Source organism: Vigna umbellata, chromosome 9 (genome assembly GCF_029865625.1).
Source record: "Vigna umbellata cultivar VRB3 chromosome 9, Vumbellata_1.0, whole genome shotgun sequence".
Classification (NCBI taxonomy): Eukaryota; Viridiplantae; Streptophyta; class Magnoliopsida; order Fabales; family Fabaceae; genus Vigna; species Vigna umbellata.
Window position 1 is genome coordinate 11,735,556 of NC_142173.1, and position 12,561 is coordinate 11,748,116.

Here is a 12,561-nt window from a genome sequence, read left to right on the forward strand (position 1 = left end):
GAATCTCTCTTTCTTTTATAATTGTTCCAGATAACCATTGTTTTTTATTTATATTTATTTGCTATTTGAAAATTTTGTGCTTTAAAAATTGGAATCTCTCTTTCTTTTATAATTGTTCTAGAGAACCATTGTTTTTTACTGTATATTTATTTGCTATTTGAAAATTTTGTGCTTTCACTTGGCTTATGATTCGCTAATATAAATTGTAATGCTTGAATTCTTGTGTTGTTGGTATGTTGTTCATTTAATTGGAGCCATATAATTTTATATTCCTGTTAGGTGCTTTAAGTATGGTGATGATTGTATTGGTTATTGCCTGGGGGTATTGAAACTTGGTTACTGAAAAAATATATTGGAATAGTGAGGAAAAGTTGGTGTTTTAGTGCATATAAAATTAGTTCTCTTATATGGTTTTAAAAAAAATTAGGCATGAATAAGTCTTGGAGCAGTGGCATATTTATGTTGGTCAAAATGATTGAATACATAAGTTGTTGACACTTACGCATGATACTATAGTTGGTGCAATGTTTATGGATTGTTTTTTAATATATAATTGGTTATTTAGTTTTTTAAGTCAAGGTATAATTCTGGAAAACTATGCATGATATAAAAGAAAAATTGACACTTAAATCTCTTTTTTTAAGTAATAAACTAACTTTTTATAACTTGAAAATCTGTATCTCTTTAATATTTTGATTATTTTGGGATATGAGTTTTTACCCTGTAAACCTATTACTCCAAAGCTTACCACCAATTACAAGCAATGTAATATAAGCTTATAGTTTCAGCTTTTCTCCTAAACCACTTTGTAGGTAGTTCACAGATACAAACGTGCTTATTAATAAGCTGGTGTTACAACTAAGCTGGGGAGGTATTGTGTTATTACTGAGTTACTGAGTTGTTCTACTATTTGACTGCCATCAAACTTTGGAATCTCACAGTTATCAAGGTTAGTACATTTAATTTCATTTGAAAACATTTTATTTATTAATTCAATCTTTGTTTGTATATTCCATGAATATTGTTATCCTTTTGATGTGGTAGTGTATTTCATTTTGTTTAGGAATATTTTTGAATGGATAAATCTTGGATTGCTAAACCTCGAAATACAATTGAATACTCTATTGGTTTAGAAAAATTCTTAAATTTTGCTTTTGAGAATGGGGCTATTGGAGATACAATTCGATGCCCATGTCCCAAATGTGGATTTATGAAATGGCATAATAGAGTCGAAGTTCAAGAGCACTTGATCTTAAAACAATTTCCTAAAAATTATGTTATATGGAATCTTCACGGTGAGAAACAAACAAAAGATATTTCAAGAAATGAAGATGATATACAAGAGACATTTCATTCTGAAAATCCAATGGAAACAATGATAAATGAAGCATTTGGGCATTATAGGCAAGAAGGTACTAATATAGGTTCACAACATGTGGATGTAAACAATGTTCTGAATGAAAGGCCAAGGGAGAATCATAATGAATTTAATGAATTTCTCAATGATGGAAATCAGATCTTATGTGATGGGAGCAAGTACACAAAATTAGAATTTGTAATCAAGTTATATCATATCAAGGTTTTGTGTAGATTAAGTGACAAGGCAATGACTATGATCTTAGATTTGTTAAGAGATGCATTTAGTGAAGCAAAGTTGCCTCTTTCTTTTTATGAGGCTAAGAAAGTCATCAACAAACTGGGTCTTAACTATACCAAAATAGATGCATGTCCGAATGATTGTATGTTATATTTAAGAGATGATGAAAAAGATTTGGACACATGCAAACATTGTGGTACATCTAGATGGAACCCAAAGAAGAAGAAGAAAAAGCAACCTGCTAAAGTTTTACGTTACTTTCCATTGAAACCAAGATTGCAAAGATTGTTTATGTGTTCTAAGACTGCAAAGCATATGAGATGGCATTCTTTAGATAACAAGGATGGGTTTATAAGGCATCCAAGGGATGGTGAGGCATGGAAGACATTTGATTTAATGCATCCAGAATTTTCTTCTGATCCTCGAAATGTTCGCTTAGGCCTTGCTAGTGATGGTTTTAATCCTTTTGGCACTATGAGTTCTACCTATAGTATTTGGCCAGTTTTTTTAATTCCATACAACCTTCCACCCTGGATATGTATGAAGCACACTTCATTGATCCTATCCATGATCATTCCAGGCAAGCAAATGCCTGGAAATAATATCGATGTCTACTTACAACCCCTTGTGGATGAGTTACGTGAGCTATGGAGTGATGGAGTGGACACCTTTGATTCTTCACTGAATGAAACTTTTAGAATGCGAGCTGCTCTTATGTGGACAATTAGTGACTTTCCTGGCTTAGGTATTTTATCTGGTTGGAACACACACACAGGTTTAGCTTGTCCTACTTGTAACTTTGATGCAGAACCTTGTCGTCTTCCTCATAGTAGGAAGTGGTGTTTTATGGGGCATCGTCGCTTTTTAAGTAGAAACCATAGATTTCGATTGAATCGTGTTCGTTTTGATGGAAGCACTGAAGAACGGAATCCACCACTAAAATTATCAGGCTCTGACATTTTTAGGCAAGTGGAAAATATTAATGTCACATTTGGGAGAGGAATTCATTTGGATGGTAGAGGAAAAAGATATAGAGAAGAAGTTAAACAATGGAAAAAAAAAAGCATTTTCTTTGAACTTCCATATTGGGAGTCTAATTTGTTACGCCACAATTTAGATTTTATGCATATTGAAAAAAATGTATTTGACAATATTATGTATACTTTGTTGAATGAAAAGCCTAAATCCAAAGACAATCTTAATGCTAGGAAAGATTTAAAGGAAATGGGTATAAGACAAGATCTTTGGCCACATGATAATGGAAGATATCACCTTGCTTTGTTTTCACTAACTCGTGATACCAAAAAGTTGTTTCTCAAAACTTTGAAAAATGTATTAGTACCGGATGGTTACTCAAGTAACATTTCTAGATGTGTTGATGAGGTGCAACATAAAATATTAGGACTAAAAAGTCACGATTGCCATATTATTATGGAGCAATTACTACCATTGGCAATTCGTAACTTGTTACCAAACCATGTCACTGCAACCTTGGTGGAGTTTTGCTCATTCTTTAAAGTCCTTTGTACTAAAAGCTTAAATCTACAAGAACTTGAAATGCTTCAAGATCGCATTGTGGTTACACTTTGCCACTTAGAGATGTTATTTCCACCATCATTCTTCACAGTTATGGTTCATTTAACTGTCCATCTAGTAGAAGAAGCAAAGCTTGGAGGTCCTGTTCATTATCGATATATGTATCCTATAGAGAGGTAATGCTTAGTACTTTTTGTTTAAGGTATCATATATATATCCAAGTTGTTTAATGTAACTATTTGTCATTATTATAGGGAATTAGGTCATTTAAAGACATTTGTACGAAACAAGGCACAACCAGAAGGTTCTATAGCCGAGGGATACTTAGCTGAAGAGTCTCTTACCTTTTGTTCTAGATACATTGAAGATATAGAGACAAGGTTCAATAGACCTGGACGTGTTTGTGATAACCCAGATGATAATGAGCCTATTGAGTCATCTATATTCCCACAAGCTGGGAGGGCAGTAGGAGGTTCCTCGATGTTTACTTTAACTCAGATGCAAAAACTACAAGCCCATCGATATGTGCTTTTAAATTGTGCCATAGTCACACCGTTTGTTGAGTGAGTAATCTACATTAAGTGTGTGATTTGTATTTAAACAAATTCAACTATATTAGTCATCCTTTTTTATTATATTGGAATAAATTCATGTAGTGAATTTAAAGAACTAATAAAAAGAAGATCAAGAGGAAGGCGACCTTCAACCACTGAGATAGAAACTAGAGTGTTTAAAGAGTTTGTTGATTGGTTTAAACAACGGGTAGGTGATCAAATAGTACACTTTTTGTTGTTTATTATGTTATCTTTCAATTCTGACTAACATAATTTCTTTATTTAGATTATGAATCCAGAAACAGTAAATACAATGTCTATGGACTTGAAGTTTCTAGCACGAGGTCCATTGGATAATGCTAGAAGATTTACTGCATACAACATCAATGGGTTTAAATTTCGAACATTGACTCGAGATGAGGGATTGAGAACACAAAATAGTGGTGTTTTTTTAACATCTAATACATCTTGTGTTTCAAGTAGTGTTGATAGGAACTTAAGGCAAGCAGACTTACCCTATTATGGAAAGTTAGAAGATATCATTGAGCTTAATTATTATGGCCGATTCAAAGTTGTTCTTTTCAAGTGTAAGTGGGTAGATACAACACGAGAGAGAGGATATAGAAAGGATCAATGGAATTTTAATTGTGTTAACTTTGATAGACTTATTCATATTGGAGACCGTGAAGAACATGAACCTTATATTGAGGCATCTCAAGCACAAATGGTATATTATGTTGATGATGTTGTTAATAAAGGGTGGAGTGTTGTAGTGCATTTAAAGCCAAGAGATTTGTATGAAATGGGAGAAGAGGTAGAAGAAGAGGTGTATGAAAATGAGCCATATGAAGATCAACAACTTGAGAAATTTTATAGTAATGACAATGAATATGTTCAATTGGCTACAAACCATTTAGATGATGATATCCATGAGTGAAATGTATGACTTGCAAAGTTAATGATTATTTATATTCAAAGTTATTTTCAATATATGTACCACATATTTATATGACTACATCTTCTCAGTTTCAGGTTAGAAAGGAGAAGTTGGGTATTTTGAATTACAACTCTTCATCATTTGGGAAGGTAATGAATCTGCATTTTGAATATGCTAACCATGTTCTGAATTTTATTTTTCTGTATTTGTTGTGAGCTAAGGATTCATTGGAATTGTGGCTTAACTAGTTGTCTTTAAGGTTCTTATTCTGAATATGCTAACCATGTTCTTGAAGGTTACTGTTATGTAAAGATGGATATGCATGCAGCAGAAAAAGGTCACATTGGGATGATGATGTGTGTGTTTCTGTTTTTATTTGGTGTATTTATTGTGGGAATTCAGATTGATACATGTTCCCCACTTTAGCAAGTTTTTTTTACTTTATTAAGGCTGCTTCAATGTATGCAAAGTGTAGTGATAGTATTTTGTATAGCTAATTACTATATACTGTTGAACTTTAAAAGTGTCTATAGAGATTAGAATTATAATTGTAGGCAGTGATCGCAACAATTGGTGAAGTAAGACATTATAAAAGCAATTGTCATTGTCCGTTGAGAAAACTACCACTTGCCATTACATAAGATCATTCCATATTCTAATTGTTTACTTCTTGATTGTTTACTTCTCACTTGCAGCATTTTGGTATATTTTAGTCAATTTTCCTCACTTTTTTAATTTCACCAATATGTCAATGTTTCGTTGCACCAGAATTTGATATAATGATCCTCACTTATCCATCAAAGAATTCTCTAATTGTTTCACCTTTTAAGTTAATTATTTTTCATAAATATGTAGTCATGCCAAAGGTTAAGCGTTTTCGAAATCTGCAAAAATCTACACCTCAACCTCAATGTGTGGAAAATACTACAACTCAACCTTCAGGTAATTCTTCACCAACTAATCCTATAGTGTCTTCTCCAATGATTGACCAACCACCATCATCACAACATGCCGGACTTGAATCCTCATTACCCACTGAAAATACACAACAAACTGAAACATCCACGCATGTTGGATGTGAATCCTCATTACCCACTGAAAACACAGAACAAACTGAAACATCCACCCAACAAGTTGGACGTCAATCTTTATCGTATTGGACTGTTGATGCAATAGGTATATGTCATATTTATTTTTTCTGAATGCATATTTTTTTAAATTGTAGTGATGATTGACTAAGTTGTTTTATTGTTAAAGACTTAGAAGGAGTTTTCAAGAAAATTAAGGTCAAGGTCAAAGAAGTAAATAATTTACCTTCTGGGGAACGCATCATTGTGGAGTTTGATGAGATAGGCATGCCTATTGGTGAAGGACAAGGCGTGCTTGCAGGATACTGTGGTATATTGGCAACTGATGGCAATTTGTTTCCAATTAATTTTGAAAGGTGGTCTGGAAAAACAGGCATGCCTAACACATATTTTTTGGAATGCTTTAAGGAAATGTTGCAGGTATATATATCATTATGCACGTATGACTTTTATCTTTTGAAATTTTTCAATTTTTTTATAAATGTTAACACACTAACTATGTTTTCTTTTTTTCAAAAGCCTCGATTTTGTTTTAGGATTGCTGAAGCTAATGCACAACGATATTGTAAATTAACTCTTGGTAGAAAATGGGCTGCACATAGGCAGAATTTATGGAATGAGTTTTATGATCCAGCGAAAACCAAAGATCAAATCATAAGTAATGTGCCAACTGGTATAGAAAGAACTCAATGGGCTCATTTTGTTACTTATCGTCTAAAACCAGAAACACTGGTATAAATTTCATTATTTTGAATGGTGTGAATTGTTTGTGTACTTAATTTATTTTATTGGTATATTAACTTACAATTGTTTCTCTCATAGGAGATGTGTAAAAAAAATAGAGAAAATCGCAACAAGCAACTAACTCCTCATACAGGTGGTTCTAAACCTTTCTCAAGAAAAAGGCATGAGATGGTAGGGATATTAGTAAACATGACAGTTTTTACTATTTTTTAAAGTTTACTATTTATTTTAATTTCTTCTTTTTTATTTAGTTTATGGAAACTGGACAACTGCCTAGTCGTGGAAAACTATACATTGAAACTCATAAAAGAAAGGATGGATCATTTGTAAATGACGCAGCAAAAGATATAGCGGTTAGTTCTATTATAATATTATATTTTCAAATATGTTTTTTTTAATATTTAGACTTTTAATTATAAATTGTTATATGCCTATAGGAACAAATTGAAGTGGGTTTGACTCAAAGTACTACCAATGAATCAGAGGTTTCTCCTAATGATGTTGTTGGTAAAGTGTTAGGCCCAGAGCATTCTGGGAGAGTACGATGTATGGGTTTGGGAGCAGCTCCTACTAATGCATTTAGGAATACAAGACTTCGACTTTCAGATTTAAGTCTTGCTTCATCTACCACTGTCCCATCATCATCATCTTCTAATCAGTGGCAACAAAAGTATAACAATTTAGAATCAGCATTTAAAGCATACATGATAATGAAGGAAGGAAAGATTCCTGATGAATTGATCTCATTCTTTGATCGTCAACCTCAAGTAAGTTACTAAATATAGTTGAAGCATTGTGCCTAATATACTTTAATTATAAGCATTCTTTATTATTAATATTTTTGTTTTATCATTTTAGGAAGGTGGTGATGCAAATGAGCCCGAGTCTCCTTTGGATACGATAGGATCATCTGGTGCTAGCAACATTTAGGGAGTTTATGATGTCCTTTAGGATGAAACTATATTTAGCCTATGGATTTTGATTAATTATGAATTTAGTTGTAATTACGATTCAATTTAACTTACTTTTATATAGCATGGTGTTTTTGATAATTGAATGTTTTAATGATATATAATTCAAGACTTTGGTAAAAGAAGTTTGTCATGCTTGTTTGTCTTTATTATAGTATTTGAATTTTGTTACAAATAAATATTGTTGACAAAACTATAAGCATCTTAATGGTGATATATGTAATATAAGCAAAATAAAGTTGTAAACTCACAACCTAAATAGTACAAATGAGGCGACTTAAAACATGTAAATTATAATTGTCAAATTGAATATGGTATTAATCCAAAAAGGTTTGAGAAAAACGAGGTTGATCTTTACAGTAAAATAGTTGAAAATAAAAGAGGTTTCAAACCTCTACAAAATAATAGTCAGTAATAGAAGAGGTTAAAACCCTCAACAAAAAGACCTCTGCAATATAAAATGGATACCAGAGGTCATTGAAAACCCCCGCAAATTAATAGCGACGACTCTAATTGCGGGGGTTTGAAAAACCCCTGGAAATTAATTTGTGGAGGGTAAAAACCTCCGCAAAATGGAAAATAAACCTCCACTAAATAACCGTTTTTTTGTAGTGAGATAAACAAAAGCAGATGAACAATAACTTAAATAAAAAGAAATGTACAAAACCAGCAAGATGTTCAAGGTACATCGTCCTCCCTTCCAGCAGTGATTAGTTCCTTCATTCTCCAACCTCTCCCAGAAGCTCACGGCCTTCTCCACACTCCAAACTCTGAAAAACTTCCCTCTCCAGCACCACCCACCTCCTAGACACTTCAGAAAAATCTGCATAAAAACCGTGCACCCTTTCCTGTGCTAATTGGACTCTCCACTCATTTTGCAAGATGATGATTATTTCCTTAGTGGATGGAGCCCTCAAGGTATTGCATGGAGCACTGAAGATAATGCTTTGAAGCACTTAAGATTAGATGACCCACCTCCACTAGCTGCCTTAGCTTCTGACTGCGCATGCTGTTGTGTGTGCTTCTGGTTTTGGCTTCCATGTCCATGTAGAATGTGAAGGCTGGATGAGTTTTTGCTGCAGCAAGGCCGTGAAGAATTTCTTGTGTGATGGTTGGACTTCCTTTGTGGCAGCTGCGTGAACTTTGTTGTTGGTGCTGCACCTAATGTCTTCACTTGAAGCTCATCAATAGAAAGAAGGAGATTAAATTCCAATAGTGCAGCTGGGTAGAAGAACCGTGAAATACTTCTTCAATTAGTGGTCCCTTCTTTTGTCTGATGTTATGGTGCTTCCCACTTCCAATAGAAAGAAAATTCTTCATTTAGTGCTGGCTGCTGCCTTAAGCCGTGAGGAGTGCTCCTTCCATCTTTTCTCCAATCAAAAACAAGCAAGGAGGGCCCTCCACTTCTTATGTGCAGCCGTGAAGATTGTCCACCTTCTTCCCATTCTCTATATAAAATAATAAAACCCAAAAGCTTCCCAACATCAGCATTATGTGCCGAGTTATTGGTGCTGCACTGTCTCTCCAATTTCATTATGTACAATTAAAATGAAGGAGAAAAGGTTACTCATTTCCACGTGAAGATGCCAATTCTGAATTGAAAGTACCAAGGACAGCTTCGTCTTTTGCTTTTATGTGGAGCACATGATGTCTGTCATAGTCCATTTATATAAAAAAAACCGTGTGGTTCTTACTTTTAATAAAGGAATTTGCTGTGAATGTGGCTTCAATTAATTATGTCCATGTATGCTTCAATTAGTAGCCTTGCTCTTTTTCATGTGTTGTTTGGTAATCAATTGTGGCTGGAAACTTTTGCCGAGAATTTCTCCAAATCCAACGTGTAACTCTTCATTTTTATTAATCAAATGCATCCAATTCCCATGTGCCTCCAAAGATTAGAAAAATAAAATGTGTGTTTCCTCCACATGGTGTGCCGAGAGTTGTGTGAGATTGGTTGAACACTTTCAGATTTTTGTGGTTCCATGATGCATTAAATAAAGGCAAGAAAGGCTTCCATGTGCAGCCGTAACATTACTCCCTTTGTGCTTCACTTCACGTGATGTCTCTCCATATGCATCATATTAAAATAAAAGAAACATTGGCTGCCACTTGTCCACACTTCCACTTAATTCTTCCACTCATTCACGTGTGATTCCATGTCATGATGCATCAATTTGAAAGCAAGGGTCTCCACTTAACTTATGCTTCAACCGTGACATTGTCACCTTCTTCCTTCCATTTGTAAATGCCGTGAGATATCCTTCCTCATCAATGTGCACACCAATTTTGTTGTCATGGCCGTGAATTGCATATGAAAATCAACAAAGAATTAATTTGTTTCTTCCAAAAGAAAATGAGTTGAAGGTGCTTTGTTTTAGCCAAATCAAACTGCAATTCTAGTTGAAGTCTCATGATCTGTACATCTTTCTTTTATTCAACACAAAATAAATCAATACAGTGTAGCTTATTTCAGTTAAATAATACAGTGTGTGAATGAATATCCTTCCAAATGTCTCAATTTCTATTTCCAAAATTTTCCTTGCAAAGTAATTAGCTCAGATAATTCAAATTAGTTAAAATAAGCATTTCCGATCAAATTTAGCACAATTAGGAAAAATAGGATAATAGTGTATATTTAAGCACAATTCCCTGATTAAATCCGGTACAATAAACTAAGTGAAATCAATAAAATATTGACTCATCACACGCACACTCCACGGTCCTGGAAAAAGAGGAAGCACGTCCAACAAGGAGAAACTCACGACCTTGGCAGCAGGTGGGAGCGTCCAGACGACCAGCAAGCTACTCGGTCCAGCAAGCTAATCCAGCACATCCAGCAACACATGGTCCACGTGAAGTCGAGCAGCTTGGAATGTGGGCACCATTCTTCAAAGGAATTTGTCATCAAGCAGAAAAGCACACGACACAAACAAATGAAGGGCCCTTGCTTATTTTACTTGACAAGCACTGTGTAATATGGGTGGAAAAAATTGGCTGGAAAGAAGGAGTGCATATGGGAGTAGGACAGGAATTTTGGCTATAAGAGAAATGTTCAAGCAGTAGGAGGGGGAGACGGCCTTGAGGCCTGGAAGGGGTCACGGTTCTCTTCCAGGAGCTCTCTCTTTCTCAGATTTTCATTTTAAACAGTGTAAAAGTTGTAGAATTTTATTTCTGTGTCAGTATTTGGAGAGCATTTCGTGTAGTTGTTTCACTGTCAAGAATTTTAATTTAAATATTGAAACTTTGATGAATTTTATTTTCAGTTAAGTGTTTTATTTTTGTTATTTGTTTTATTTTACCGTTTATGGTTTTCTGACCGTTAAATTCTGTCATTGTGTTTTACTTTTCATTTTATTTTCAAACGTCGTTTTTAATCTTTGATAAATTTTATTTGCAATCAAGTGTTTCTATTTTTACCGTCTTTTATCGTTCAGTTTTTATAGTCTTTAAAATTTATTTCAACGTTTTAAATGTTGTTTTATTTAAATTCAAGTTTTAATTTATTTTTCCGCAACCAAAAACAATCAATAAACCCCCCCCCCACTTCGTGTTAGATCTGAGACTAAACCCAAATTGGTCCTTGAGAGACGACCTAGGAGTCACTTCCTAGTTATACTGTACTGCATTCTTTAATGCTCAACTTTTGTGTGCGGTGCGACCCGCTCGTCAAAAATGGCGCCGCTGCCGGGGACCAATAACGGTTTGGTTTTAGATTTTTGTTGTGTAAATTTTTGTTCTGCTAATATCTGTGTTTTGTGTGTTCTGTCTGTTATATTTTTGTAGGCGGCAACGACACCTTCAACAAATTTTGGCGACATTGTCAGGTTTTTGTTTTAGATTTTTACTGTGTTAATATATGTTGTGTTTATATGTGTTTAATTGTGTTGTGTTTTGTATTTAGTTGTTATTAAAAGAAAATTTTAAAAAAAAATTTACTGTTGATGTTCTGTCTTGTTTGTGCCTGTAGCATGTATAAATGTGTTGTGTTTTGTTTGTCTCATAATTTTTAGTATTTTATTTTTATTTTTATTTTTCCATGTCTACCTATTTTAATTTTGTGAATAGTGCTTATTCTGTCAATGCCTCTAATTATGAGTCTACTTCTGCTGATTTTTATGTTGAGAAAAATATGGCCCATCCTCCAATTTCTAAGAGCTCTCCTTGGGAGTCAGTTCCACCGAATAGGGATGGTGATCATCACTTTCTCAATATTGGAATGATAAAAATGCTGCCCCAGTTTCATGGTTTTGCAGGCGAATGCTCACATGAACATTTGGAAAATTTCTATAGAATTTGTTCTGCAATGAAACCTCCAAATGTCACGGATGATCAAGTTTTCTTAAGGGAATTTTCGCACTCATTACAAGGAGCAGCTAAGGATTGGCAAGACTCTCTTCCTCTAGGATCCGTTACCGATTGGGGATATCTTGAGCATTAGTTTCTAAGCAAATTCTCCCCTGAGCAGTATGGATACATCAACGATCCTGAGTAGAATGATCTTAACAACGAATGGTACGATACCCCACAAGATCATTATCTAGAACCACCATTCCAGAGCACTTTTATGCCTCCAACAGTCCAGCAATACGAGAGTCAACAGTATGATGCTCCTGTCCAAATAGCTTCTCAGCGTTCAACTTCTGAGCCTACATTGAAGGAGTTATTGGAGCAGATGACCATGCAGAATCTCAAGTTCAAGCAAGAGAGCATGAAGATTCAGCAGGAAACTCAAGCTGCCATGTAGAATCTGAATGACCAAATAGGACATATGGCCACACAGCTTAATCAAGAACAGTCTCAACTGTCAGAGGAATCACCATTTCAGACTGTTCATATTCCTGATGATGTTAGTGCCACCTATATAGGAGATGTGGACCATAGTCATTTTCTTACTATGCCACCTACTTTCCCATCGTCCTATGTCCCTACTCTTGCACTGGAGGAAACTGCTAAACATTTTGAGGACCAGGCAGATATGAGCAGCACTCTTGACCCAGGTAGACCATTTTTATCTCCCTCCACTTTACAAATCTTCAAGGAAGTGGAGGTAAGCATACCACAATTTGATTATTTTGTTGATTGTGATGATGATCGGTATGCTAATGACTATATTGTTGTCGAGCATGTTTTTAAT

At 34.6% G+C, this 12,561-nt stretch overlaps 2 protein-coding genes across 3 annotated transcripts; both read left to right on the forward strand.

Moving 5' to 3' along the window:
- The first annotated feature begins 816 nt into the window (after positions 1-816).
- Positions 817-9,314, forward strand: LOC148192540 (uncharacterized). Of its 2 annotated transcripts, XM_088098383.1 has the most exons (8): positions 817-949; positions 4,714-4,773; positions 5,480-5,800; positions 5,882-6,132; positions 6,232-6,444; positions 6,535-6,627; positions 6,708-6,809; positions 6,894-9,314. In XM_088098383.1, the coding sequence occupies exons 3-8, from the start codon at positions 5,482-5,484 to the stop codon at positions 7,233-7,235; spliced, it is 1,320 nt and encodes a 439-aa protein (XP_087954509.1). In that variant the 5' UTR covers positions 817-949; positions 4,714-4,773; positions 5,480-5,481; the 3' UTR covers positions 7,236-9,314. The 2 variants fall into 2 exon arrangements, 1 of the variants encoding a protein (XP_087954509.1); XR_015782045.1 differs by lacking the exons at positions 5,480-5,800; positions 5,882-6,132; positions 6,232-6,444; ... (1 more) ...; positions 6,708-6,809; positions 6,894-9,314 and adding an exon at positions 4,920-5,250.
- On the forward strand, positions 1,280-3,841 carry LOC148192541 (uncharacterized). The gene is made up of 2 exons (XM_088099701.1): positions 1,280-3,309; positions 3,388-3,841. Exons 1-2 carry the CDS (start codon positions 1,367-1,369, stop codon positions 3,698-3,700), a joined length of 2,256 nt encoding a protein of 751 aa, XP_087955827.1. The 5' UTR covers positions 1,280-1,366; the 3' UTR covers positions 3,701-3,841.
- Positions 9,315-12,561: the final 3,247 nt, after the last annotated feature.

Coding starts and splice junctions, on each gene's coding strand:
- LOC148192541 (XM_088099701.1), top strand. CDS start 1,367: ATGGAAACAATGATAAATGAAGCATTTGGGCATTATAGGCAAGAAGGT. Junction 3,310..3,387: donor TATATGTATCCTATAGAGAG/GTAATGCTTAGT, acceptor TCATTATTATAG/GGAATTAGGTCATTTAAAGA.
- LOC148192540 (XM_088098383.1), top strand. CDS start 5,482: ATGCCAAAGGTTAAGCGTTTTCGAAATCTGCAAAAATCTACACCTCAA. Junction 6,445..6,534: donor GTCTAAAACCAGAAACACTG/GTATAAATTTCA, acceptor TTTCTCTCATAG/GAGATGTGTAAAAAAAATAG. Junction 6,810..6,893: donor ACGCAGCAAAAGATATAGCG/GTTAGTTCTATT, acceptor ATATGCCTATAG/GAACAAATTGAAGTGGGTTT.